The sequence below is a fragment of the Mustela nigripes genome, chromosome 10 (genome assembly GCF_022355385.1).
Source record: "Mustela nigripes isolate SB6536 chromosome 10, MUSNIG.SB6536, whole genome shotgun sequence".
Taxonomy (NCBI): Eukaryota; Metazoa; Chordata; class Mammalia; order Carnivora; family Mustelidae; genus Mustela; species Mustela nigripes.
In genome coordinates this window covers 59,372,194-59,396,106 of record NC_081566.1, presented here as the reverse complement: position 1 = coordinate 59,396,106, position 23,913 = coordinate 59,372,194, and the positions used below count along the sequence as shown (strand labels likewise).

Below are 23,913 nucleotides of genomic sequence, written 5' to 3'. Positions count from 1 at the left end.
CTTCAGTGAGCACGGTAGGGGACGGGGCTCACCTTGGCCGTGGGTACGCACCTGGTGGACGCGGGAGCCGTGACGGCTCAAGAATGGACCCTCAGCCTCCAGAGCAGGAGGGTCAGATAAGCAGGGAAAGGAAATAGTGATCCACTTGAAGAAAGTCTCAAGAGATAGGCAGTGTGATGGACCAGATGCTGGGGGGGGGGGGGGGAAGCACTTGTTCATGTTTTCTGAGATGCAGAAGGGACCGACTGTGGCCTTTTGTTGGGGGAGGGGCCCCACGCCATCTTCAGCAGGCAGGAGGCAGGCATCCACGTCGGGGCCTCAGAAATGGCTTAGTAGAAATAATAATAATACCAATACTTCCTCTCCGAAGAGCTTGGAGCACTTTCATCCACATACTGTTGTTTACCCATTCACACTTACACCCCCCACCCCAGTCACTGGGAAGTTCTGAGAGGGGGCACCATCAGGCCACAGAGCTGGCCCTCGCCGGTTTCTTGCCGTGTCTGTATGTTTGAGCCTGGCACGTGGGAGTTGCAGGAAATAGAGCGTGGGCCCCCAGGAAGCATCTTTCTGTACCTGTTTTAGAGTCAGATGATGGAGAAAAGCCATTCAACACCTGCTTTGGGGGGCCATGCATTCTCAGCCCAGCGTGGGGCGGATTCCACCCGGGGTTCTGTGTACCTCACTTTGAGCAAGCCCGTAGAACCTAAATTTGGGGAAAATTTTTTTTTTAATATTTTATTCATTTATTTGACAGAGAGAGATGACAAGTAGGCAGAGAGGCAGGCAGAGAGAGAGAGAGGGAGGGAAGCAGGCTCCCCACCAAGCAGAGAGCCTAATGTGGGAATCGATCTTAGGACCCTGAGATCATGACCCAAACCAAAGGCAGCGGCTCAACCCACTGAGACACCCAGGCGCCCCCCCGTTTTTAAAAATTTTTTATTTAAAAAATTTTTTTTAATAGGGGAAATTTTTTAAAAAGTTGTTACTGTACAAAAATGTTTCAGAAGGTCTGAGGTGGCTTACTCCAAGTCTGCCTGAATTTGCACAGTCTTCGAGCCTGTCCTTTTCTGATGAGTCTGTCCCTAAATTTAGAACTGATGGTCCCAGAGCCTCTTTTGGGGGTAAGGTAAGGGGATGCAGACGTGCACCATGGCCGTCTCTCAGCTCCTGCGCCGGGCTGCCATGGTCCTCGCTCTTCAAATCCCCAACAGTCACCTTGAGAGTCTCCCGTGGCGGCAGGGAGCATTTAATCCAAGTGTGAAATAATAAATTAGCTCTGGAGTCACCACCAGAATCGGGAATCCCAGGCTTCCGCACCTGGCTGGTCCACACTCCCTGGGAAACCACCGCTGTTCTCACCGCAGCTGAGCTTTCTGAACCTTTTAAGAACTGAATTGACGGGACGTGGAATTTGAGAGCCGATAAATTAAGGATATTGGTAAATCTAACAACTCTATTAGAAGAAGGCATTTGCAGAATCAGTGGCAACCTTTGCTTGTCTGTCTGTGAGCGAATCTGCGGCGACCCTTTATGTATGTATCTCTCCATTTCTCCATCCATCTAGATATATATGATATGTGGGGTGCTGTAAAATTTTTAGTGCCTTAGTTTGGGTTGACCGCCTTATTACTCACGAGTGAGCTATCCAGGTCTTCCTTAACAAGTGGCAATAAAGGCTTTACAACACCCCTTACACCGCCACATATTTTTGTTTAGGCCACATATTGTCTTTTTCTTTTTAAGTCTCTCTTTGCTCATGTCCCTCTCCAGTACCTTTGTTGCCATGGCAACAGTTCCATCGCTGCTGAGGGTGGTGTGGAATGACATCTTCATGCAACATTCTCGAAGCCAGTGCTTGTCTGGGCTGACCTCAGACGCTCAGCTGGGGCCGGGGCTGGGGCCCTCAGCCTGGTCATCGGTGGCCCTTTGTTCTCTTTTATGCCCACAGCTCGGTGTATCGGACCGCTGTGCTTGTCCCTGCATAATTATCCCCCGGGACCCTCGGTGCTGTCCTCGAAGGGATGTGAGGAGGCGGACACTCAGGATCTGAAACTTGAAAGAAAGAAAAGAAAAAAATTGGAATTGAAAATGCAAAGACGTTAAGCACTTCGAGGGAAATTCGGAGTTGTGTATGTGTCTGGCCACCATAGTGAGCGCTGTGACCAGAGAGGAGAGCCCTCCACACATTGAAACCCCTTCTGGATTTCCCTCATAGCCCAGTTTCTCCGGATGACCATATGCATTTTTTAGGTCTCTCTGTGTCCCTCAGGTTTTTCCTTTCCAATGGACTTTCCTTCTTCTTGTCTCTATGTGGACTATTGCAGGGGTCATAGAATTGAGTGATCGAATTGTGTGCAATTACTTTGAGAGAAACTGAGACACAAACTGGCATGTGGCTTGCTGAGGTCACCCCGTCTTTGATGGTGCCGATCAGATACAAATCCCCATGTCCAAGCCCCCGGCTGGATGTCAGCCTTGCCACGTTTAGGGGACTCTTTATACCAGAAATCACTCAAAAGGTTTTATTATCAGGTCAACTTCCCATGAAGCCACCTCTGTATTTTTGTGAAGCATGGATATAGCTGTAGTGAATGGTGAGGTGGTTTGGCAAAAATTGACAGGCGATAAGGCTCTACCCCCTCCCCCACTTCCCCGCCACACACAAATTTCTCAATTCTTTCTTCAGCTGGAAGGTTGGTTTGCCAATACTTGGAAGAAAGGTAGGAGGTTCCTGTGCTCTCTTATCTCAGCCACGTTTGGAATGCTTGCGTGTGTGCTACATATATTTATGGATTTTATATGGGCAATATTTTGACTGCTTCTTTTTTGAAACATGGTGTGAAGGAGTGTGCCAGAAAATCACAGATGATATGAGAAGTGCCATCACTAAAAGCACGTGTTTAGGAAGGTGAATGGAGCAGCCCTAGAACAATGTAAAATTTTTCCCAATGTCATTTTACAAGGTCATTCAAAAAACTAGTGCTTGTGATCAGTGACAGGATGCTGGTGGAGGATCATGTAGCTGACCTGAGGGATTTTTATTAGGGACAAGAATTCCGATCTGAGACGTTTTTGGCATGGCCATAGAAGGAGAGATGGGGTAGTCTGTACTTGGGTGACATGAAAAAAAAAAAAGACTGAATGCGTTTTCCTTTTCCGAGTTTCTTAAGTCCAAGAGAGGTATTTTACATGCCTAGGGAATGTGGCATTTTAGGTAGGCCGTGCTCTGTTTTAGATCTTCCTGTGGACTTTCCAGCTTGTAGGTGTGACGCAGTGTGGCTCACACTTTTCTTGAGTGTGTGTCCTGTTTTCATATATAACCTGCCTGTGGCAATTAGCAATTCGCCATAATCCATCTACCAATGGGGAAACACTGTGATACTCCATTTCATACTACTTTTCTGTTTCTCAGCTACTAGGGAGAAGCGAAAGCTCATAATCACTGGGCTCCTACAGAACAGGTAAAATGAGATAATCTATGTAAAGTCCACTGAAGTGACCTTGAAAGAGTTACTGTTCCCACTTGACAGATAAGGAAACTGAGCCCGAGAGAGAGCAAATCAACTGCCCAGCCTCCCATAACTGGTGTGTGATAAAACTCAGGTTTCTCAGATTTCAAGATCCACATTCTTTCCTGTGAATCATTTTGCTCTCACAAGGTACTTGGCAATCACATACTCTCTTGTGCAATCTTTGGACCTTTTTTTTTTTTTTAAATAATGGGCTTAATTCTTTCCTCCACAACTCATAATAAAATAAGAATGACAAGTGTTTGGCATCATCATGCAAAAGCGTGAGAGTCAGCAAATCTCATCTTACTCTGAAGGTACCTTTGTCGCCTCCAGCAGGTTTCCAGGTGGTATGATGTCACTGACAGAGTGGATTATGAAATAGCAGGTCTGGGGACCTGGCAGAGGTTGGGGGTGGCAGGCTGAGAGAGGAGGGAGCAGGAGATTAACCTCAGTAACGCTGAATGTTGCTTATTCCTTCTCTTGCTGGGTAATGTCCATAACTGTTGTCTCGTTTATTAGAGTGTGTGTGTATGTGTGTGTGTGTGTGTGTGTGCGCGTGCGCATGTGTGTTTAAGACACCCTTTAAAAGCCTTAGGTGCTAGATGAAAGTTCTGGTTAAAATAAAACAAGCAGTTTCGCGAACCCACGGGGAGAGACCATTTTTGGGTGACAGAGTTCAGCGTGCTTTTTGAACAAACTTAAATGTCTTAGGATGCAAACAACGCAGAGAAGCCAGAAAACGTAGCTCTCCAATTTGGCTAATAAAATCATGGGGCCTGAAGGAGGGGGACAAAAAATTAAGGAAAGGAAGAGAGTAAAAGCTATCACTTTATGCTGACCCTTTTGAGGAGATAAGGCCCAAAACATAAATAATGCAAGCAGAGAGTGACAAGTCCACTTACTTAATTCATTATTTATTTTACTTATTGGAGAAGCCGCGTCGCCTCTGGGCATATTTACAAGTGTGAGAGAGAAAAGACAGTCCCTGCCCTTACTGTTTACAATCCACAATAGATAATATATAAACAAGACATACTGTTTTTGTAGACAGACACTTGCATCAGATATACTTTAAACAAACAAGAGGAAAGCAATTAATATGCATGGGAAACGGCGAAGATAAATCAGCTTTTGCAGCATAGGAAGGGAAATCCTACAAATCAAGGTCCTGGAAGCCGCGTCCATCGCCTTTGAGTGTCACAACGCAGTGTTCTGGAAGCTGCAGCCCAGCCGGGGCCTGGGCGCGAGGTGCTGTGACTTGCTTGTTTTGGCGAGCCGGGCCCGAGCCGTGCCCAGCAGCACCGTCCCCTTGACGGGCCGTCAGCCAGAGAGAGGCCAATCAGCGCCGGCCACAAATCACGGGCTGTTGTTAGATTCCGCCTGACCCTTGGCGTCATTTTATCTGAGTCCTCTTGGATTTAATGTGATTCCCTTCACACCACCCCTCTCTGCACAAATACTAATATTGTTATGTGATCATCATGGTGACTTGGGGCTGACCTGATCGCCTCCTGCCCTGAACCCTGGGGGCCTTGCCACAGCTGTGGCCTTCGCGGTCTTCCCAGCCCCTCACTGACGCGGCTGTCCTGGAGCTTTGCAGTTGCGGAGAAGGGAAGGATCCCTTCCAGTCTCTGCGGCAGCTCCCCACCCACCCCCGCATCTCCATTCTGCTCCCCACCCCGACCCTGCCTTGGGGTGCTGCCCGTTCTCCCAAGGAATTAAAATCAGACTATTCAGGGGCACCTGGGTGGCTCAGTGGGTTGAGCCTCTGCCTTCGTCTCGGTTCATGATCCCAGGGTCCTGGGATCGAGCCCCAGAGATCGGGCTCTCTGCTCAGTGGGGAGCCTGTTTTCTCCTCTCTCTCTCTGCTTGCCTCTCTGCCTACTTGTGATCTCTGTCTGTCAAATACATAAATAAAATCTTTAAAAAAAAAATCAGACTATTCAGATCTTCTGATTTCAGAGGGAGGTGAGGAGGAAGTCAGGCTCTGAGTTCAGGTCCTGAGTCCTGCTGTGCACCTGTCCTCAGCGTCTCTGTCGTCTCCTCCTGTTGGACATGGCAGTGGGAGGAGAGCCCACATCTCTGACCTCGGGTGAGCAGATTTTCAGAATCTGTGAATAATTTCAGGAATCCTAGGTATACTGTGGAGTCAGCGCTGCTCAAACCCTGTGCTTGTGTTTTGTGGTTGACGTTGTTTGGGTTTTTCTCAGTCTCTTCTTTTCTAACCCAACACTCTAAAAACGAGGCCTTTTTAAGGATCAGTAGACGGAGAAGAATCAGTGCCACGGCACCGTGGACGCCCATCGTGTGTACGGTCTGCAGAAGATAGAGCCTCGATCTCACGGGTGCCCTCCACGAGCTTGATGGAAAGGAGGCCCAGAAGGGTGTGATGAGGGTGACTCCGGGAATGACGTACGAAGTGGGAAATGGATCTTGTGGTGCTGAACCTGCTCGTGTGGGGTTAAGAACTGGAAGAGACCTTTGTCCAAGCTGAAACCCACAGTCCCGTTTTCCTGATGTCCTGTCCACGTCACTACACTTCTGTTGGAATGTCCGCAACCGAATGACTTCGGCTGACTTTGGGGGGAGGGGCTTGTTTTGGGTGCCGTCTTCTCGCTCCCTCCTTAGACTGGAATCCCCTCATGATCTGTTTCTGGAGTTCGGGGCCATTGTGCTATCATTCAGGGGTCTTGGTGCGGGTCATTTGCTTGGATGTGGTAGAATGGATTGCCGCATCGCCGTACGGTGGTTCGGCACGTGGACTCTGGGCTCTGACTGCTAGGGTTCGAATCACAGCTCTGCCTTTTGTGTTAGGTGGGTTAGATGTATTAGTTAAACTCTCTTTGTGGCTTATCCTAAGCTGTCCAGTAATAGGAAGAGTAAGGGGGCCTTCTACTTCATAGGTATCGCCCTCCTGGCTAATATACGGTGCCAGACACTGCGTCCGGCCCACGTTAAGCCTCACGCTGGGTTCTTGTTGCTGTTCTTTCTTTCCTTCATCCTCCAGAAGTGGCGTTGAGCTGCCTAGAAGGTTCTATAACTTAACCTCCCATTCTGCTGAGGAAGGAACCCCTATGGAACAGTCTTTGATAATGGTGACCCAACTCCCTCGAGTGCCAGCACCGTGCAAGCCACCTCTCCCCCGGCCCGGAATGCTCACCCTCTGTCTCCTGCAAACTTATATGCAACGGTCTATTCCTCCTTCTGCTTGGGAGGTTTCCGGGCTGCTCACTGGGTTTTCCTCCTCTAGGTTTCCTGGAGCCTGTCTTTGCAGGTTGCTAGGAGATGTGGCCGGAGGCTTCTTTAGGGATGTCCTGGTCACATGTTTCCAGAAGGCTGAGGTTACTGCCGCTGGCCCTCCGCAGGGCCCGGCCTGGGTCCACCCCTGCTGGGGCTCCCCTTGGACCCCCAGGTAGCCATGCTGAAGGACCGGCGCAAGTGAGAGCTGTGGAAACCAAAAATGACCTTTCCCCTCTTCCTTTCTCCCAAAGCACAATAGGATTTCATGAATGCTCTGAAAAGGGAGCGCTTCTTGAAGTTGACTTACTGTTGGAACTGCTTGGACCAAAGGGCCAGGGCTGTGCTTGACATCTGCTCTTCCCTTCTTCCACAATTCCATAGGCATTGCCCACATCTGTTGTAGGACCGGTGGATGACTGTGAGCTCAGAAGGGAAGCACCAGCCTCCTGTTCATGGCCACCATCCATAGGCACAAACTTTCATGTCATGCAGCACTTGAGGAAGGCCTTGAATGTGGCTTTGAGGGAGGGTGTCTTTGTTTCAGGGGGATGTGTTTTTGGGGAGGAAGTGTAGCTCTTCATTGTTTCCTAGCCTGTCAGGACTTGGAAAGGCCCACACGTTTGGGGCCGGGGATGCTTTGCCCTCGGTGTCTTGGAGAGAGCCGTGGTATGAGCGCCATGATGAACCCAGGTCCATGGGGGTCTGCCCGCTGGCCCCACGGCCTCCTGCCGGCGTTTTCCAAGCCTCGCAGGTAACAAGAGGCCATGTCGTCTGTCTTTAGGGATGGCAGCCATGGCAGGAGTTAACTCTCAGGCTGCTCCTACTCGGGGCCTTCTTTCTGTCTCCTTACAGGAGGAGAAGGTTGAAGTGCGAGTGTGGGGCGGGGGTATGGGGCGCCTGGGGGGTGGGGAGGAGAGGAGGAACAACTGTAAAAAATGTTAATTTATTAATCACTGAATATATAGCAGTTCATCTGAAATGCTGTTGCTATGCCAACACCCTGGGAGTTTATTTTCTTAATCCAAGAGAGGAGCTCTCAGTCCCCTGCTCCCTGCTGTGTCATTTGAATTTGCTGCTGCCACCATGGTATCTGTTTTAGAAAGTGGGGGCGCAGGGGGAGGGGGGCCCAGCTGAACCACCAAAGCAGTCATATGCAAAGCAGTAAGAGGCCTTTCTCAGTACGACTTAGTAAAAATGACACAAATTAATATACTCTACTTAAACCAGACCAAGATTAATGGTTCTCTTTCAATGCAGCTTAGCCCAACTGTCACTCGACAGGCGTTTGTCGGACAAAATCAACACTAATCAACATTTATTCGTCTCTTGCCCTTGGGTCTGAGGAGCGTGAGCGGGCTGCGCCATTCCGCCGCGCGCCTCGCCACGCTTTTCACCCTCCATCCAGCCTCGCCATATATCACCCTTCCTCCTGGTGCCTCTGCTCGGACGGATCCACACGCTCAGCCATCAGGGTATATTAGAGGCATGATAGATTTTCTGTTTTAATTTACATCTATTATATTACAACATAACAGATTTTGATTCAGGAGAGATGAGCGTCTCCTATAGCCAGACTCCTTGGGAGGATTTCTGCATTAACTTATTAAGGTTCGTTAGGATGCCGCTTCGGAGAGACTCCCTTGCTCGTTCTCCCTCTCTCTCTGTCCTCCACTCTGGCTCTCTCTCCTCTCGCCCTCTCTCCTCTCCCCCTCTCTGCCTCCCTCTCCCTCTCCCCCACTCTCCCTGGCTCACTTACTGAAGACATCCTAGTGCACCTTGCTGGCGCGCACAGCCCCTGTCTGGCCATACGCCGGCAGTGCTGGGTCACGTGAGGCTGGCCGGGGTCCTCCCCCACTTTCTGATTGGGCTTGGATGAACCAGCAGTGCCCCCTGAGAACGCTCCCTTCCCTTCCCTGGCCCTGGTCCACGGGCCTGGACAAATCTGGTGGCCTAGCTGGTGGGAAACCCCCTGAGGCTTTCTTCCTAACCCCCAGCATCTTTTTTCCCCCTCTTTTGATCTCTGTTACAGTTCAGTTTTAGTTTTACAGGTCTCCAGGGTCAGGGGAAGAAAGAGGGGGAACATGAAGTTGGATTGAGCGAGGAGAAGACGGACAGGACTCTGTCTGAGCGCGCCTGGGCTGCTTGCTATGAGACTGTCTTGAAAGCGTGTTATTCCAGCCTGGAACAAGGTGCACGAGTCCAGCTTGTGTCTCACGTGTGGGATTCGAGTATTTATGGTTGCCTGGGAGAGTGACTTTCCACCTCATTTATGGAATTGGCTCGTTAAACGTTTGTTTTCTCCTCTTCCTGCCACCAGAGACGTAGTTTTAAGTCTGTGTCTTAGTTGGTGACATGGTACGTCTCTTTGAATTTTGGTGCGATCCCTGGCCTCTTACAAGGCCAGAGTTTTCTTTTTTTCTACCTTGCTGTCGATCATAAGCTGCAGTGAGGTTCCTTTTGTGGCCAGGATGCGGAGAAGCCATGGGCTGAGTTGGGGATATGTGGCTTGTGTGTGTTTGCTTGTGGCTGCTGAAGTGTAGGACGTGCTACGAGGAGGGCTTAGTACTTCCATTTTGGTTTCTTATTACGCAGCAATAAAGTAAATGATGCTTAGTATAACTTTGCACTTAGAGACTGTAGCTCAATTTAGGAAACAAAACTCCACCAACAGGAGTGCTCGGTATCTTGAGCTTGGGAAACTGACCTCGTTAATTTTAATGAGGGGAAAAATTCTCCAGCTGGGCCTGGGAAGAAAATGAAATACCAATGAGGTTATCACTTTGGATGATCTCACTGAATTCAGAGTAGAATCCGAATGATGCTGGGGAAGTTTCTAAAATCCTGTGGAGAGGCTTGGGAGAGAATGCACATGCCCTTAAGGTATTAAGAAGGCATTTCCCTGGTGGGCAGAGCCGAACTCTGTATGGTCTCTCCTAAAGAGGCTATTAGGGAAGTTAATATAGTAAAAAGTTGGACCAAAGGAAAATTGGAATAAAAAATGAACTATGGGAGCCTTATGTGGGTCTAGCCTGAAAGCAATGGGGGCAGGTCTTACAGTGGCCGGGACCGTGGAGTAGAAGCCAAGGGACCGTGCCTGCTAGGACACTACCTGCCAGTGGGATCTGGGGCGTCTGTTTATCACCCCAAGGCAGGAGGTGGGCTGAGGGAGTCCTATTACACAGTGGGGCCCCTCTTTGATTTGAGCGATAAGTTGATGACTTTGGCGCTGCTGTTGAACCGACAGATTGTGACCAATGAGGTTAGAGTAGGATGCTTTTGCGCTCCGTTTGGAGAACCTTGCCAAGTTGCGCTGGCATTTGGTTGGGGACCACAGGAAGACCCATCCCAGTTGAAGGTGTCTGGCCCTCTTCCTTAATCCCAGCCCGCCACGCAGCCGATCCTGGGAAAAAGCTCATTCCACCGATGAATTCTTCAGAGGTGTGGGGCCGAGAGCGCGGCCTTCTCCTCCCGGAGCCCGAGCTTGCTGACTCAGGCTCTTTCCCCCCATCTTTCTGGCATGTCGCTGCACTCTGTCGATTCCTACACCCATCAGGTAAAACTCAAGTGGCACCCGAGGTACGCTGTCGGAGTAATCGGGGCCATTTGCTCTGGGGGCCGTCTGGGTCTCTCTGGAAGGTTGAGGGGATCCATTCAGACTTCGAAGCTCCTTTGAAATGCAGCCTTTTCTCTCTAAGGCCCGAGACCCTTGTGCTGCCGCTGTGGTGGTGTGTGTCTGTGATGGGAAATGCTGGTTGCCAAGCAGCGGGGAATGGACATAATCGTGCTGCCTAGCAACAGCGGCAGCGTGGTCACTCGCGCCCGATTTCTGCGCCTCTTCCTCTTGGGTCGGCCGGACAATACAGATGGCGTCTGTGGGTCGCTCCCTGGCCTGGGCACTGCGAGGTGTAGGAAAACAGAGCGAGGCAGGCTGGATACACACACGAGGCCACGCTCTGAAACAATCACTCCCGGCATGCCCTTTCACACAGTTTTCCTCAGTTTCCCCTTGGATGTTCTCGCGCGGGGCTGGGCCTGCCGCTCCATGGCTGGGGAGCAGAGGAAGCTCAGGAACGTGCTGGACTTCTCCGGGTGCTGCCTCTCCTGAGCCTGGCCAGCCTCTCCTCCGCGTGTGTGAATATAATAGAAAACAGTTTTTTGATAAAGACACACACTCACACGTACACACATACACACCCGGAGTGCGAAAGACAAGAGGAGCAGAGCACAACTGCCTATTGTTCTTTGGGGTCTGAAGAACAAAGCCGTCAGGAGAGATAAAGGCAGGCGATCCCTGCTGGCCTCCTGGCTCTCTCTCCCGGCTCTGACCTGTGCCCCTCACACGTGACCCTCCTCGGTGAGGTCTCCTGCTTCCTACGGATTCTCAAGACGCTTGCTTGGCGGAGGCCTCCCGAGTCCGTCGGGGCCTGTGCTCTACTTGCCGGGTGTGTGAACAGCGCCCCGGAAGTTACTGGAGCTGAAGGCTTCAGGGAGATACGATCTGGCAGGGAGAGAAGGGGAGTGTGTGCTCACCCCCTCACACCCTCTTGGGTGAGTCGGTGCTGCCTGGCCGGTTTCTGTCAGCAGGAGTGGGATTGTAGCCAAAGCCAGACCGGTGTCTGATGACCCCGGTTCAGTCCTTCTTTTTGCTCCTGCCCAGTGGGTTTGTGCACACTGTGTGTCCCACCTGAGCCTTTGTGTTCCTGTCTGGGAGGGGGAGAGGGATCAGCTCCACAGAGCAGCTCGGAAGGTTCCAGAAGGCACAGGTGTGTTGGGGTCTCTGACATGCGGCGAGCGTGAGGTAATTGCTGACCTTCCTCCCCATGGTTAAAGAGCAGGAAGCCTGGAGGAGAGAGGCAAGCTCATGTGGTATGAGTGTTAACATCTTGGTTTTTGTCTTAAAGATTTTATTTATTTATTTGACAGAGAGAGGGAGAGACATCACAAGTAGGCAGAGAGGCAGGTGGGGGAGGGAGGGAGACAGGAAGCAGGCTCCCCGCTGAGCAGAGAGCCTGATGTGGGGGCGCCATCCCAGGACCCTGAGATCATGACCTGAGCCAAAGGCAGATGCTTAACCCACTGAGCCAGCCAGGCGCCCCTTGGTTTTTATCTTAAATCTTAGTCTTCCAAAGAGCCATTGTGTTTCCCTCCATTTAGGTTAGAGGAGACAAGAAGCGGCCCTCTCAATGCTTCTCTCGGTTCACGGGGAGCTTGGAAGGTATTTACGTCTAGTGGTTTCTTCGGCCAACTTTCCGGAATCAGGATGGTTTGCTCCTGTTTCACAGATGAGGAGACAGTAGTACAAAACAGTGAGATTTTGTTGTTCGGGGTCCCAGAGATCACCGCTACCATGGTGAACCAAAATCCAAGGGACTGAGGTGGTGAGCGAAACCTTCGGCAAAGCAAGAGGGGATGGAGTAGTGTAGGGAGTCCTGTGGAGTGAGAAGGTTCTAGGAACTTGAGACTTGAATTTCAGATTTCAGAATCACCAGTGAGTGACCTCTGGACAGATTACTGTGTAGCTTCTGGAAGTCTAGTAGAGCTGCAGGGCTCAGCAGGGCTGTAATCAGGCGTTGTCTTCTCCACTGTGTCCGGATTTGTGTGTCTCCTGGTTCGCAGAGTGGCACAGGGGCTCAGAGGGGAAAGCTCTGGGTTCTCGGCTTGCCTCTCTCATTGAAGATGTGCTAAGCACACTCATTCTTCAGCTTCCTCAGCGTGGATGATGATAATGTCGATCCGTTTTCTTGGAGTAAGGTGAGGGTTAGCCACATTCAGCTTTGACCTCTCTGAAAGTGCTCGACTCGGTGGACAGCTCCTTGCCCAACGCAGGTCCTTGGGAAGGCTGCGATGGCGCCGGCTTCCAGACCGCATGTACGTCCTTCCCTCGGTTCCTTGGGTCTGACCGCAAACACCAACTCAGTCTTCTGGACAAACAACTGTTCACAGCATCACTTCTCTGTCAGAGAAGGGACGTGGGCTCCCAGAACCCTCTGGCTTCCCTTCCAGCCTCTCCAGGACACCAGCATCCTGCTCCATTCTTGGTCTCTGTGCAGGGAGAGACACCATCCCTCAGAAAAGAGCTCCTCGGAGCAGCCTTCCAGGACGGGGGGCAGAATGCTTGAAGCAGTGCGGATCTGAAATTCCACACCACTTGTTCTTGCCACGGTGTCCTCTTGGAGCGGTGTCTGACTGTCACATTCCATGGCCCTGAGCCACTGCGGACTCGTGATAGTCATCTTAGCCTCTTACTTGGAGGTGGGGGGTGGGGAGCAAGAGAAGGGAGAGGAGAGGAGGGGAGAGACGTGGGTCTGTCCACTCATCCGTCCGTCCTTAGAGGGCTCCAGCAGCCCTCACGATGGCGCCCTGCAGACTAGCTTGGGCCGGGACAGCCAGTGACTGAACGTAGACCAGTCAGTACAGCAGCCTTCTCCCCACAAGACACACTGCCTCAGCTGACCCCACTCTTGGCTCCTGTGGAAATGGCCTGCCTTCTTGTGCCGTGGTTTCATGTGGTTCTCTCTTGTGAGACTTGGCAGAAGGCTTGGTTGCCAGGAAAGGCTCAGTGGTGTCCCCTCAGCCATTCTTCGGGTGGGCACCAGGGAAGAAACAAGGGTCACAGGCCTGAGGAACAGCTTCCAGGCTTCCGTATCTCCCAGTGTCTTCCTTCCCAGGGCTTTCAAGAATCTCAGCTCTTACTGTGAGTCAGAGAACATGAGGAGGCAGAAACCTTAATAGTCTGCCGAGTTTCAGCCCCTGCACGTGGTACAGGCTTGCGGATTTGCCTCCTCAGGACGGTTCTCACACACTGGGTTTGGGTTTGCCTGGTCACGGGGGCTCTTAGTGTTCAGCCAACACCCTTCCTTTAAGGAAGTTAAAACCCTCGGTAAGTTTTAAGCCTTTGATCCTCACAAATACCCGTGGAAAATCGAGGTCCGGTGAGATAAAGTACCTTGGTCCGTTACGTAGTGTACATGGTGCTTCTGGGATGTTCTTCCTCCCCCTCCCCCTCTCTCCCATTTTGTTAGGAAATATTTGAACGTGCAGGTCAGCAGGGTTTTGCTCGCATGTGATAAGCTCCATGCCTAGCACCGCTTGTTTCTCTCAGAGGCGCTCACAGGCATTCCCACATTCTGGTCACCCTCGGTCAGAGGGACTGTGCGTGAGGACTCGGGAGCGAGTGACACCGGTCAGGACTGAAGGAACTGAGCGCAGGCAGTTTCCAACTTGTGGAGACTGAGTCCCAGACAGGAGACGTGTCCTGCCAAGGGGATGTGACTATGAACAGGAAATGGAACTAAACATGGCCCCCAGACGTTCCAGTTGGCTCCCACCTGCCTCATTCCTTGATTCACTCTCAGGCCAAGACCTCAAGGGCTTCACAACATTTTCACGTGTGGAACCACCCAAGTACGTCTCGCTGAGGGGTTGGTTCGGAGGTGAAATCCTTGGGGAGTGATGAAGAAGCTTGTGGGGCCGGTGGTTCTTGTTGGTCTTGAGGCCAAAGGATTGGCCTGCACCCTTGTCTCGTGGTGAGTGCTTGGTGGGCGTTCATGGACTCCCGTAGGTTCCTTCGGTATCGGCGACGATGCAGCGGACATGGGCCACTTGGCTCAGACAACAGTAGGCACGATGAGGTGTGACCAGGAGACCCGACCTGCCCTCAGGGAGCTCACCATCTGGGGTTTGAGGGAGGACCGCCCGCTCCTCTGCTCTGACTGGCATCCCTGGGACGGCTCTGAGGCTCCTTCTTCGCCTTTTCCCAGCCCAGCTGGTTCCGAGGGAAGGGTGGAGAGGCGGGCTTCTGCTGTGATGGAGGTGATGTTTTACTTTAAAATAAAGCATGGAAGCCACTGATTGATGGGTTATAAACTGGGAGGTCCAGGATAAAGCTTCATTCTGGGACCATCAGTGTATTTCACTGGGAGCCTCCTGGGCATTAATTCTGCCGTTAATTTTGTTATTAGAGACCTAGCCAAACAAAGGGAGGTGGTAAAGCTCGAGGCTGGTTTAACCTTGATGAAACAGTGATTTCACCAAGGATGATGTTCCCCCATCTATCTTCATCCATCAAGGCCCTGCTGAAATATGCTAATGAAGCCCGAAGAAAGGAGCACAGAGCAGTTAAATGGGGCGTTGCAGAAGCTCTCCGTACCCCCGTGACAGGGCGACGCTACTTACTGTCCAGATTTAGTACAGGAGGGAGAGAGACGCTCACTGGTGTCGTGGGGGAAGGACAGCGCGGAGGTGGAGGGTCCGGCTAGCGGAAACGAAGGGCAAGGTGTGCAGGGGGACACTCCGGAGTGGGATGGAGAAGCTTGGTCTTCGGCAGAGGAAGTGGGTTCCTTTATTCTCTTGGACTCACCTCCTAGCCAGTCCATACAAGAAGCGGGTGTACGGATGCCTCAGACTTCATGCCAGACCAGCTTACCTGTCACCGTCGGTCCGCATCACCGGGTTGGTTTCCAGTGGCTCACGGGCTCATGCCTTTTCCGAGTTTCTAATGGACTGGGTATTTATTGCATACGTTACTTAACGTACGTGATTGGGCGTGCTACCGAGTTATTTTATACACTTGAATCTAATTAAATTATTACGAACATCCTATGAAGAAGCGCATTTATGGGGTATAGTTTCCAGATGAGACTTGAGAGGTTTTATTCATGTCAAAAATCCAGAGCCAGCCACAAGTATCACTGGGATGCATACCATGTCCATCCAAATCGAGAGCCTTCTGGCTGTCACGCGGTGTCCCTGGGAATCTCTACAAGCTGCTGGAGTAGTTTGGCTCACACAGGCATTTACTTATTACGTTTAGAATCCCCTTCACACTTCTGACTTTCTTAAATAGACCTTAAGCTCTGTGAGGCCAAGGGCAAGGCACTCTCTCTAGTCCCCAAACACGACGCAGGCTTTAATTTGTAACTCGCGCATCGATGGTCGCTCTCCCTTGTTCCTCTGTGGAGACCTTATTTTGGCACGGTGCTTCTCGTGGATGGGAGAATAAAGCTGGCCAGCTGCTTTCTGCTTTTCATACGTTAGATGAAAGCCATTGACGGTTTTATTTGGCTTTGCAAGCTAATCCTACAGGAATCACAGTAAAATTTCTGTTGCTTTAAATTTATCGCTGGATCCAGCTCTGTTTCCTACTAGTATACTGGTTTCATCTTGTCTCGCCCATATCAGACCACCCATTGGAAGAAGTAAACAACAAATGAAATTTTATTATTACTGATAAAACAGCTTCTTCTTTGCGGTTGGAGCTGTGTGCAAAATTGGGCTGATTCTAGGCAGTTGAGCGAGGGATTTGGACTTTCCCAAGATGCAGATCCTCAACTACGAGGCACAAGCATTCCCAAATCTAAAATGATTATCTGCCCCTTCCACTCTGCCTGTAGAGATGGAGGGGGGCAGAAGCAAAGAAGTGGAAAGAAAGATGTGTTTTTTAAAAAAAAATTAAGTAAGGTGCTAAGTAACACGAGTCCCTCGAAGGAAACCGGGCTGGAATATCCGCTCCATCTTGACCTTAAAATCTTCTGTGCCGTTTATCAAGCCAGCTCTGAACTTTGGGGCGCTGGGCTGTCATTAAAGAGTTAATAACTGAAGGCCTGCAACTTCCGGGATGTCATGGGGGTCAGAGAAACTTGCCAAAAGGTAACATCAGCCAGTGGAGTCAGTTGGGCTCCCCGTCTGGCAGATCTGTCTTTCTCAGCTGCTGCTCCTTCACTTCCCAGTCTTGGAGTTCATATACAGTAAATCTTCCTCTTAATAAAGCCGTTTTTCAAATCTGACTTTGGACTAGGGACTGCTTTTTCTCCAAATGCAACAGCTGTTAAACATGGTGCATTGGGCACGGTGTATATCTCTTTGTTTGGTTTTGGGTTTTTAATATGAGCAGAGACATGGAGGGTGGGAGAGCCCTCGTCATTCTTTCTCTCCAGGCGACAGTCAGCCACCGGGCTTGGAAATAAGACCTCCAGGCTCCCCGGGCTGCTCGCCCTTGAAGGCAAAGCCCATTGTCCCTTAATAAGCAGTACAGGGTCCCCCTTCCTTTTTGCGGGATGAAATTGTGGAGCTCTAGGTATCAGTCAGCGGAGGCCAGACCTTTTGCCCCCTATCTGTCCCGGCTACACGGGGAAGACATTTTTGCCCCTTTGCTCACTTGTCCCTCTGCCACTGCCTCTGTTCCCAATGCACTGGGGAGCATTAACTCCCTGCAGGGGAAAAAGTTCACAAAAGAAATGAATTATGTATATGGAATTCATTTCCTTGATGAATAGGGGATCTGAACAAACTCCAGGGCTGTTTGATTTTTAAGGCAGGGGGAGGAGGGAGTTAGGGCTAAACAGTATGGGGGGGGATCAAAATTTGGATAATGGCAGAGGACTTGGGTTTGAAATATTAAGGACAAAGTAAGTGGCCTTTGGAAAATAAGTTCATGCCCATTATTCTTGCCAACACATCCTTGGAGATATACATGTGTCACTCCCAGTGAACATGTGGATATGGCAGCAGAGAAACTGGGGGTGATGGTAAGATAATACGGGGAGAAATGTTGCCCATGGAGACAGGACCCTGCTGCATTACAGTTCTGCAGGGATTCTGATTTCAGGTTAATAATGGGGGCTTGGAGGTGTGCCTGGGTGGCTCAGTGGATTAAGCCTCTGCCTTCAGCTCAGGTCATGATCTCAGGGTCCTGGAATCGAGCCCCGCATCGGGCTCTCTGCTGGGCAGAGAGCCTGCTTTTCCCTCTCTCTCTGCCTGCCTCTCTGCCTACTTGTGATCTCTTTCTCTCTCAAATAAATAAATAAAATTTTTAAAAAAAATAATGGGGGCTTCAGATTTTGAGGCAGGAATCGTGTGGCCTATGGAGTGTTGCATTTAGAAGTAGAGGGCTTGGGGGCACGTGGGTGGCTCAGTTGGTTTAGCGTCAGACTCTTGATCTCTCCGGTCTTGCTCTCAGGGTCACGAGTTCAAGCCCCAGATTAAAAGGGGAAAAAAAAAAAATAGAAGGCTCAGACCCGACCTCCAGGATCATAGACGGCGTGGTCCTGGGCACGTCACTTAACCTGGGCCAGCCTCAGTGGTCTCACCTGTAGATGGGGAGTGGGATGCCTGCCTTGTGGAGACATGAGGATCAACAGAAAGTGTTTGACCAGGACGCAAATATGGAGAGATTTTATTTTTCTGTCTCTGCCGTCTTTCCTGTTGGGGTGCAGACCCAGTCTTTAAGGGAGCCAGCGTTTCCTTGGAGCAGAGTGAAGGGGAAATGATTCAGGAGCACAGAGTGGTTGGAGAACCAAAATAAGCAGGGTGTGTGGATGGTGCAGTTGGTTAAGTGTCCGACTCCTGATTTTGACTCAGGTTCTGATCTCAGGGTCATGAGTTCGAGTCCCGTGTCCAGCTCTGTGCGCCATGCAGATTCTGTCCCTCTCTCTTAAAAATAAATAAATGACTCTTAAAAAAAAAAAAAAAAGAAATGAAGCAAATAAAGAAACAAAAATCTGTTGTAATGCTCAGCTCATCTGTATTTGGAAAATCATTTCAAATCATCAATCTGATGTTTTTGGCAAATTGGGCCACTGAATTAGTAGCTGTTGCTGCGTACGTAGTTAGATCGACAGGGGAAATCTTGTCGCTGGCAGCCGCGTGAGTTAAGGCATCAAGTTGCTGGTGGGTTCGAGAGTTTCTCCTGTCGAAATCATCAGGAAGAGGCGGGCCCTCTTGGCCTCCAGAAACCTGTGGATTCTTCTGGGTTGGAAACTGATCTCTTCCCTCTAAATTGGTCTCTGTTACTCCTTGCTCCCGAATGGAAACGGGGCTTAGAGACCCCACGTCTTTAGGGGAGAAAACAGAGTCCCTTGCATGCACGCAGATGGTAGGGGCTTTCCCTGCGTGCTGAGTGGAGAGAGATTTTCCTCCTGGTTTTGGGGGACTTCAGTGCCATTTCAGGACTGAGGGCATTGAGCAATTCTGACCATGGCCACGTTTCTGTATTTTTCTCACAACCCAATTGCAACACATGCAATTTTCACAGAGGTGTACTATTTTACAACAAACGGCTTCTTTTCTGGTTATTTAGGGGAGAGGAGGATGTGTCTTGGCATGAAGCTGTTCCTTGGGCTGTCCGTCATAAAGGCACAGCCCCGCCGTGCATCCTGGGCTGTGGTCATCTCCGGTCCTTGGCCCCCACAGGGCCCCAGGAAGGGTACAGTGGTGCCTCGGGGCTGCCCTCCTGGCAGCGGGGTGAGCCCATGCTACGCTGGACCCTCCCCCCACCTCAGACCCCTGTGCTTCTGTTTCATGATTTTTGTGTGACTTTATGGGTAAAAGTCCGCTTCTAAGAAATGTTTGAAACCCAGTGGTGCAGAGAATAGACCAGGGACCTAGTATGAATTATTTATTTGTTTATTAAGATTTTCATGGCACCTTTCCCCTCAAAGCTGCAGGCGCTAGATGGAACATTTCAGGTTGGTAACATTTAGCTTTAAAGATTGGAAACAAGGCTCATGGCGGAGGCAACAGTGGGAAGGATGGGAAAGAGGCTGGAGAAGGACGAGAGAATCGGTAAAGCTGTCCAGACCCGAGGGTGGGAGCCGGAGGAAGCAGGTCAGGGAGACCTGGGGCTCTGAGGAGGAACCCTCCAGCTCGGCCAGTCAGTTGTGATATCAGAGAATGTCATCTCGCTTCTCTGAGCTCCTCCAGACCATGGAGGCCCCCCGGTCAACCTCCCAAGCCCCTCCCAGGGGTGATCTCTCGGGGAGGCTGAGCCGCTTACCTTTTTAGGTGACAGGACGAACACTCCTGCCCAGTAAGTCATTATGGTAATAAAAATGTTTTTTTAATGTTATGCATAAACCTTTTAGTAACAAGTATATTTGCTACAGAGTGGTTTTCAACCCTGACTGCACATTAAAATCACCTGGGGAACTTTTACAAAATACCACGGATGCCTGGGCTCCATCCTGGAACAATGAAATCAGCCCCGGGTGGTGGGGGGGTGGTGCTGGCGTGAAGCATTTATGTTTTTGCCGCCGAGCACCCCAGGTACCCCAGGGTTGGCGGAACTTCTGTGGCGACCTGGGGAGGTTGGCTAGAGGAGGTGGGGAGGTGGAGAGGAGCCAGAGAAGGGAAAGGAAGGGCTGAGTGCTGGGGGCATAACTTGAAGTGCTTCTCTGAGCACAGTGGGGGAAGGGAATTTCAACTCTGATGTTCTTAAGCTATAGGTTATCCCGGTGGTGAAGCATGGTTCCTTTGGCTCATGTAGCTCATTTTTCACGTATTTCAAGGCTGGGGGACTTCAGAACTGTCACAGCCACGTCTTTGGACTCTTAAGCAGTTGCCTGGCTCTCCCGGAAAGGGTCCACCACATGCCAGGCTCTGTTGTAGGCTTAGGACACTTGCCATGTGGAAGTTGCTTGTGGCTCAGAGGATGGTGTTACCTCCCCATTTTACAGAGGAGGAAACTGAGGTCCAGAGAGGTGGAATAACTTCCCCTGGGTGCCCAAACTTGGTAGTAGTGGAGAACGAAATCAAAGTTGTTTATGTCTCAGTAAACACCCCCCCCCCCCTGCCATTTCCCTATTTGTGCTCTTTCTCAAGATAGGACTTGTTAGTGTGTCCCATTGGTGCCTTCTCTGGGTGGGGGGAGGGGACTTTGACATAAAGAATAAATCTTTCAGGTAGGTAAGGGAATATGAGGGGAGAAAAGAGCTTCTGAAGGGATTATCTTTGAGACTGAACAAGGCAATGTAGTGTAATGAAAACGTGCAAATGCACTGGGGCCTTTAGACATGGGCAAGCTTGAAATTAGACCTTGGCCAAGAAACGAAATGGTGAAGCCGTTTGAATATGGACGTGCGTTGGTGTCCTTGACCTTACTTAAGCCCTCTGCTTCCCATGTTTTGATCTGGTGCGCCTGCGCAGTGGTCCCTTTGTGTTCGGGATGGACCCCTGGACCCACCTTCACGGGCCCCGTGCTCATGCTGGCTTTCGCATGTAGTTCAGTCCTCTCCCAGCGTCATGCGCGCCCTCACTCCACGTACCGCCTTCCAGAACGAATGGGCTGTGTGTGTCTCCTTCCCTTCACAAAATGTTCTATAATCATATTTTCTAGCTTTAAACAAAATTAGTCTCTTAAGTGTCAGACTCTTGCCCAGCACTATTATTAATGGGTTGCCTTCCTTCAGGGGTTTTAATGCCAGCCCGTCACTTCACACCATCTAGGGAAGGTGTGAGCTGCTTTCCAAGGGGGAAACCGAGGTTTTGTCAGTGCTGAATGCCGGCAAAACTTTCGCGGGGAGTCTCTGGGCCTTAAACCCAGGACGTGTTTGATAAAAATGTCATGGCCTCTCTTTTGTGATATCCCAGATCTTATTATGTGAAACAGGTCGTTTCCTGGTATCAGCTGTTCACGGCTGTGACTTGAAGTCTTGACCCCATGGCTTCCTACACGATGACCAGCTAGCCTTGTACGTCAGGACCCCTCACTCTTCACATCTACCCTCCCCTCCCCCCACACCTCACCCCTGCCGCATCCTTCACATCCCTATAGCAGATTGGCAAGCTAGCCTTGTGTGTGTGTGTGTGTGTGTGTGTGTGTGTGTGTGTGTGTGTTTTGGCCTCACCCCCCATCCCTGCCAGGGGTTTGATAGGGTAAACTTCCACTCACGCCACCGAGACTGACGTATGTTGGTTCTCTTCTAAGTGTGGATTCTGGCACTGATTCACTCAGTCTTCACGTCCTTTTCCTTTAATTATGCTTAATAAAAACGATGGTTTTCTTTTCCCTTCGCATAATATTGCTAGCTTTGGGGGCTCTTCGAAAACCTTGCTGGAGAAGCCCACCACCAAAAAAAAACCAGTGATCCTTGGCTTTAATGGATAGATGCTGGCTCACTCACGTCCTGTCTCTGAAAAAGGCTGAGAACGTGGGGGAAGGTTTCTGGGAAGGGCTCTTCGGTCTGGCTGGGAGATCTGCAGGTGAAATTCGGGAGGACGAAGCCGCACAGATCCCAGCCCCGGGCTCACCCTGTGGCCAGCCGTATGGAGTCTGCCCTCTTTGAGGATGGGGAAGTCACCTTTCTCCTAGGCCGGTGCCACGAAGGGAGGCTTTCCCTTTGCCCCCGTGCAGAGACCATCATTTCTCGTGGAAGACGAGGCCCTGACTTAGCCTGATGAGAGCCAGTGCGCTGCTTCGGCATTGTGCGGGGAGGGGAAGGCCCTCGAAGTCTCCCCAAGACCTTCCTTGCCATTTCACCCTCTTGACAGCTGGGAGCTGGGAGCGGGGCGCTGGTTCTGGCTGGGCACCTTCCGAGGCTCACCCCGTCTGGGAGTAGGCCGTGCTGCTCCGTCCTGCGGCCCGGCGCGTGCTGCCGGAGGTTCTCTGTGGTCCTCCTGCTATCCCGCCACCCCCTCTCACCTTTAAAACAAAACGTGTCCAGGAGCCCGCATCTCTGCCCCTTCCCCACCCCCTCGGCCTTCTGTCTCCCATCTCTTCCTCCTTCCGGTGCTGCCTTTAGCAACACGGAGAGACGGAGTTACAGTGCTTGAAGGTGGGGGTTGGGGGGGTAGATGATGCTGCTCAGGAAAAAAAAAAAAAAAATTCAGCAGACAGAGCTTAAGGCGGGAAGGAGGGAGCACAGAAGCCTCCAAGCACAGCCCCGCGCGGCCCCGCTCCCAGCCGCCCCTGCTCCTCTCTGAAGGAGGGTGATGAATTTGGTTTGCGCCAACATTAAACTGATAAATGAAATTTGTACGTTCAAACAATGATAATTTAATTGTATTTTCTTTCCTTCTCTCCCATTCACGCTTCCGCCTCCCCCCCCTCTTGCTCACTCTTCAGCTTTGGGGAAGGGGGGGTTGGCTGCGGGGAGGGGGGCTTTGCAAGCTGTCGGTTTGCATTGTGCGGACGGGGAAAGGTCTCTACCTGGCTCATTTTGTCCCCTTTGCTTAGGCTGTCACTGCTGACAGTCCTCATGTTTATTTCATCTCGCGTGGTGGCTGTCTCGTTTCCCTACCCTCCGATGTCATTAACGCACAGAGAGCGGGCCCTGCAGTGTCGAGCCTAATGAATTCCACTGTGGCTGCCCTGCTCCCCACCTCGTTACCAAAGCTCAAGGTGTCAAATTAAACCCAGCCTAGAGAGAAAGAGAAAGTGCGGGAGAGAACGCGGGAGCAGGGGAAGAGGGAGGTGTGGGGAGCACACAAACCGCCCTCCAGAAAGAGCAGGTGGGGAGAGTCCAAATGAGAAGAGTACTCCCAATGGGGACTTCCTGTAACCAAGTCCACTTGAAGCAAGGGGACATCCGGGACTCTGGGGGGGACCTAATGACCTACCCTGAGTGCGGTGGGGTTTTGCACCTTGGCCTTGGCTGCAGTTTGTCGCCTTTTTCTCATTGCCGGATTGATTTATCCTCGGGGTTTCTGCAGATTGGGGACCTTGCAAAGCAGGCAGAGCAGCTAGAGGGAGTGAGAACAGAGCTTATGGAGGGGTGTGTGTGTGAAGAGTGGAGGCCACGTGAGCACTCCTGGTCTAGCAGCTCTGATCAGCTGCAGAAATCCATGTTCTAAAATGGTGGAAAGAGGGGCACCTGACTGGCTTAGTTGGTAGAGCACGTGACTCTTGATCTTGGGGTCATGAGTTCAAGCTCCCTGTTGGGTGTGGAACCTGCTTTAAAGAAAAAAAAAAAAAAAAAACACCAAAATGTTGGAAAGAGAAAATCATCACATAAGTTAAAATGACCCCAGTGGAGGCACTCTCCAGTACATTTACTTTCTCCATGCACACTCCGATCTAGGGAAGAATATTTCCCTCGTCTCTTTGATATATGACTTCATACAGTTTATAGCATTTTTCTGTATGTCACTGGTATTTTATCATTGGAGGATTTTGTTTGAACAACCATTGATAGAGTTCTCCCATTTTACAGATGGGTAAGTACGTGGAGGTGTTACCTCCCTTGTTTAAGACCATAGAGCTAGAAGGTGACTGGGGTTATAGTGTAGGTCTTCTCTTTCCAGAATCTCACTTTTTTTTTTTTTCCCTTTATACCACAAAACTTCCTAGGTGTAGTCACAGCTGGGAAGAGGTTGGTGAAGAATTTTAAAAATTGAAGTAAATTTATGTTCAGTGAAATGGATAGAACTCAGGCATATGCTTGGA

The 23,913-nt window shown here is 50.7% G+C and overlaps 1 protein-coding gene across 5 annotated transcripts in view; it reads left to right on the top strand.

Moving 5' to 3' along the window:
* Positions 1-23,913, top strand: part of PBX1 (PBX homeobox 1) — a 278,651-nt gene that overhangs the window by 60,135 nt on the left and 194,603 nt on the right. The window contains exon 1 of one of the 5 annotated variants that reach the window (XM_059413408.1): positions 11,561-11,621. The exons of the other annotated variants lie outside the window; for them this stretch is intronic. Coding sequence (XP_059269391.1) covers positions 11,576-11,621 — 46 coding nt within the window. The 5' untranslated portion in view covers positions 11,561-11,575. Of the gene's footprint in view, positions 1-11,560; positions 11,622-23,913 lie in introns of those variants that run through there. 5 annotated transcript variants of the gene reach the window in all.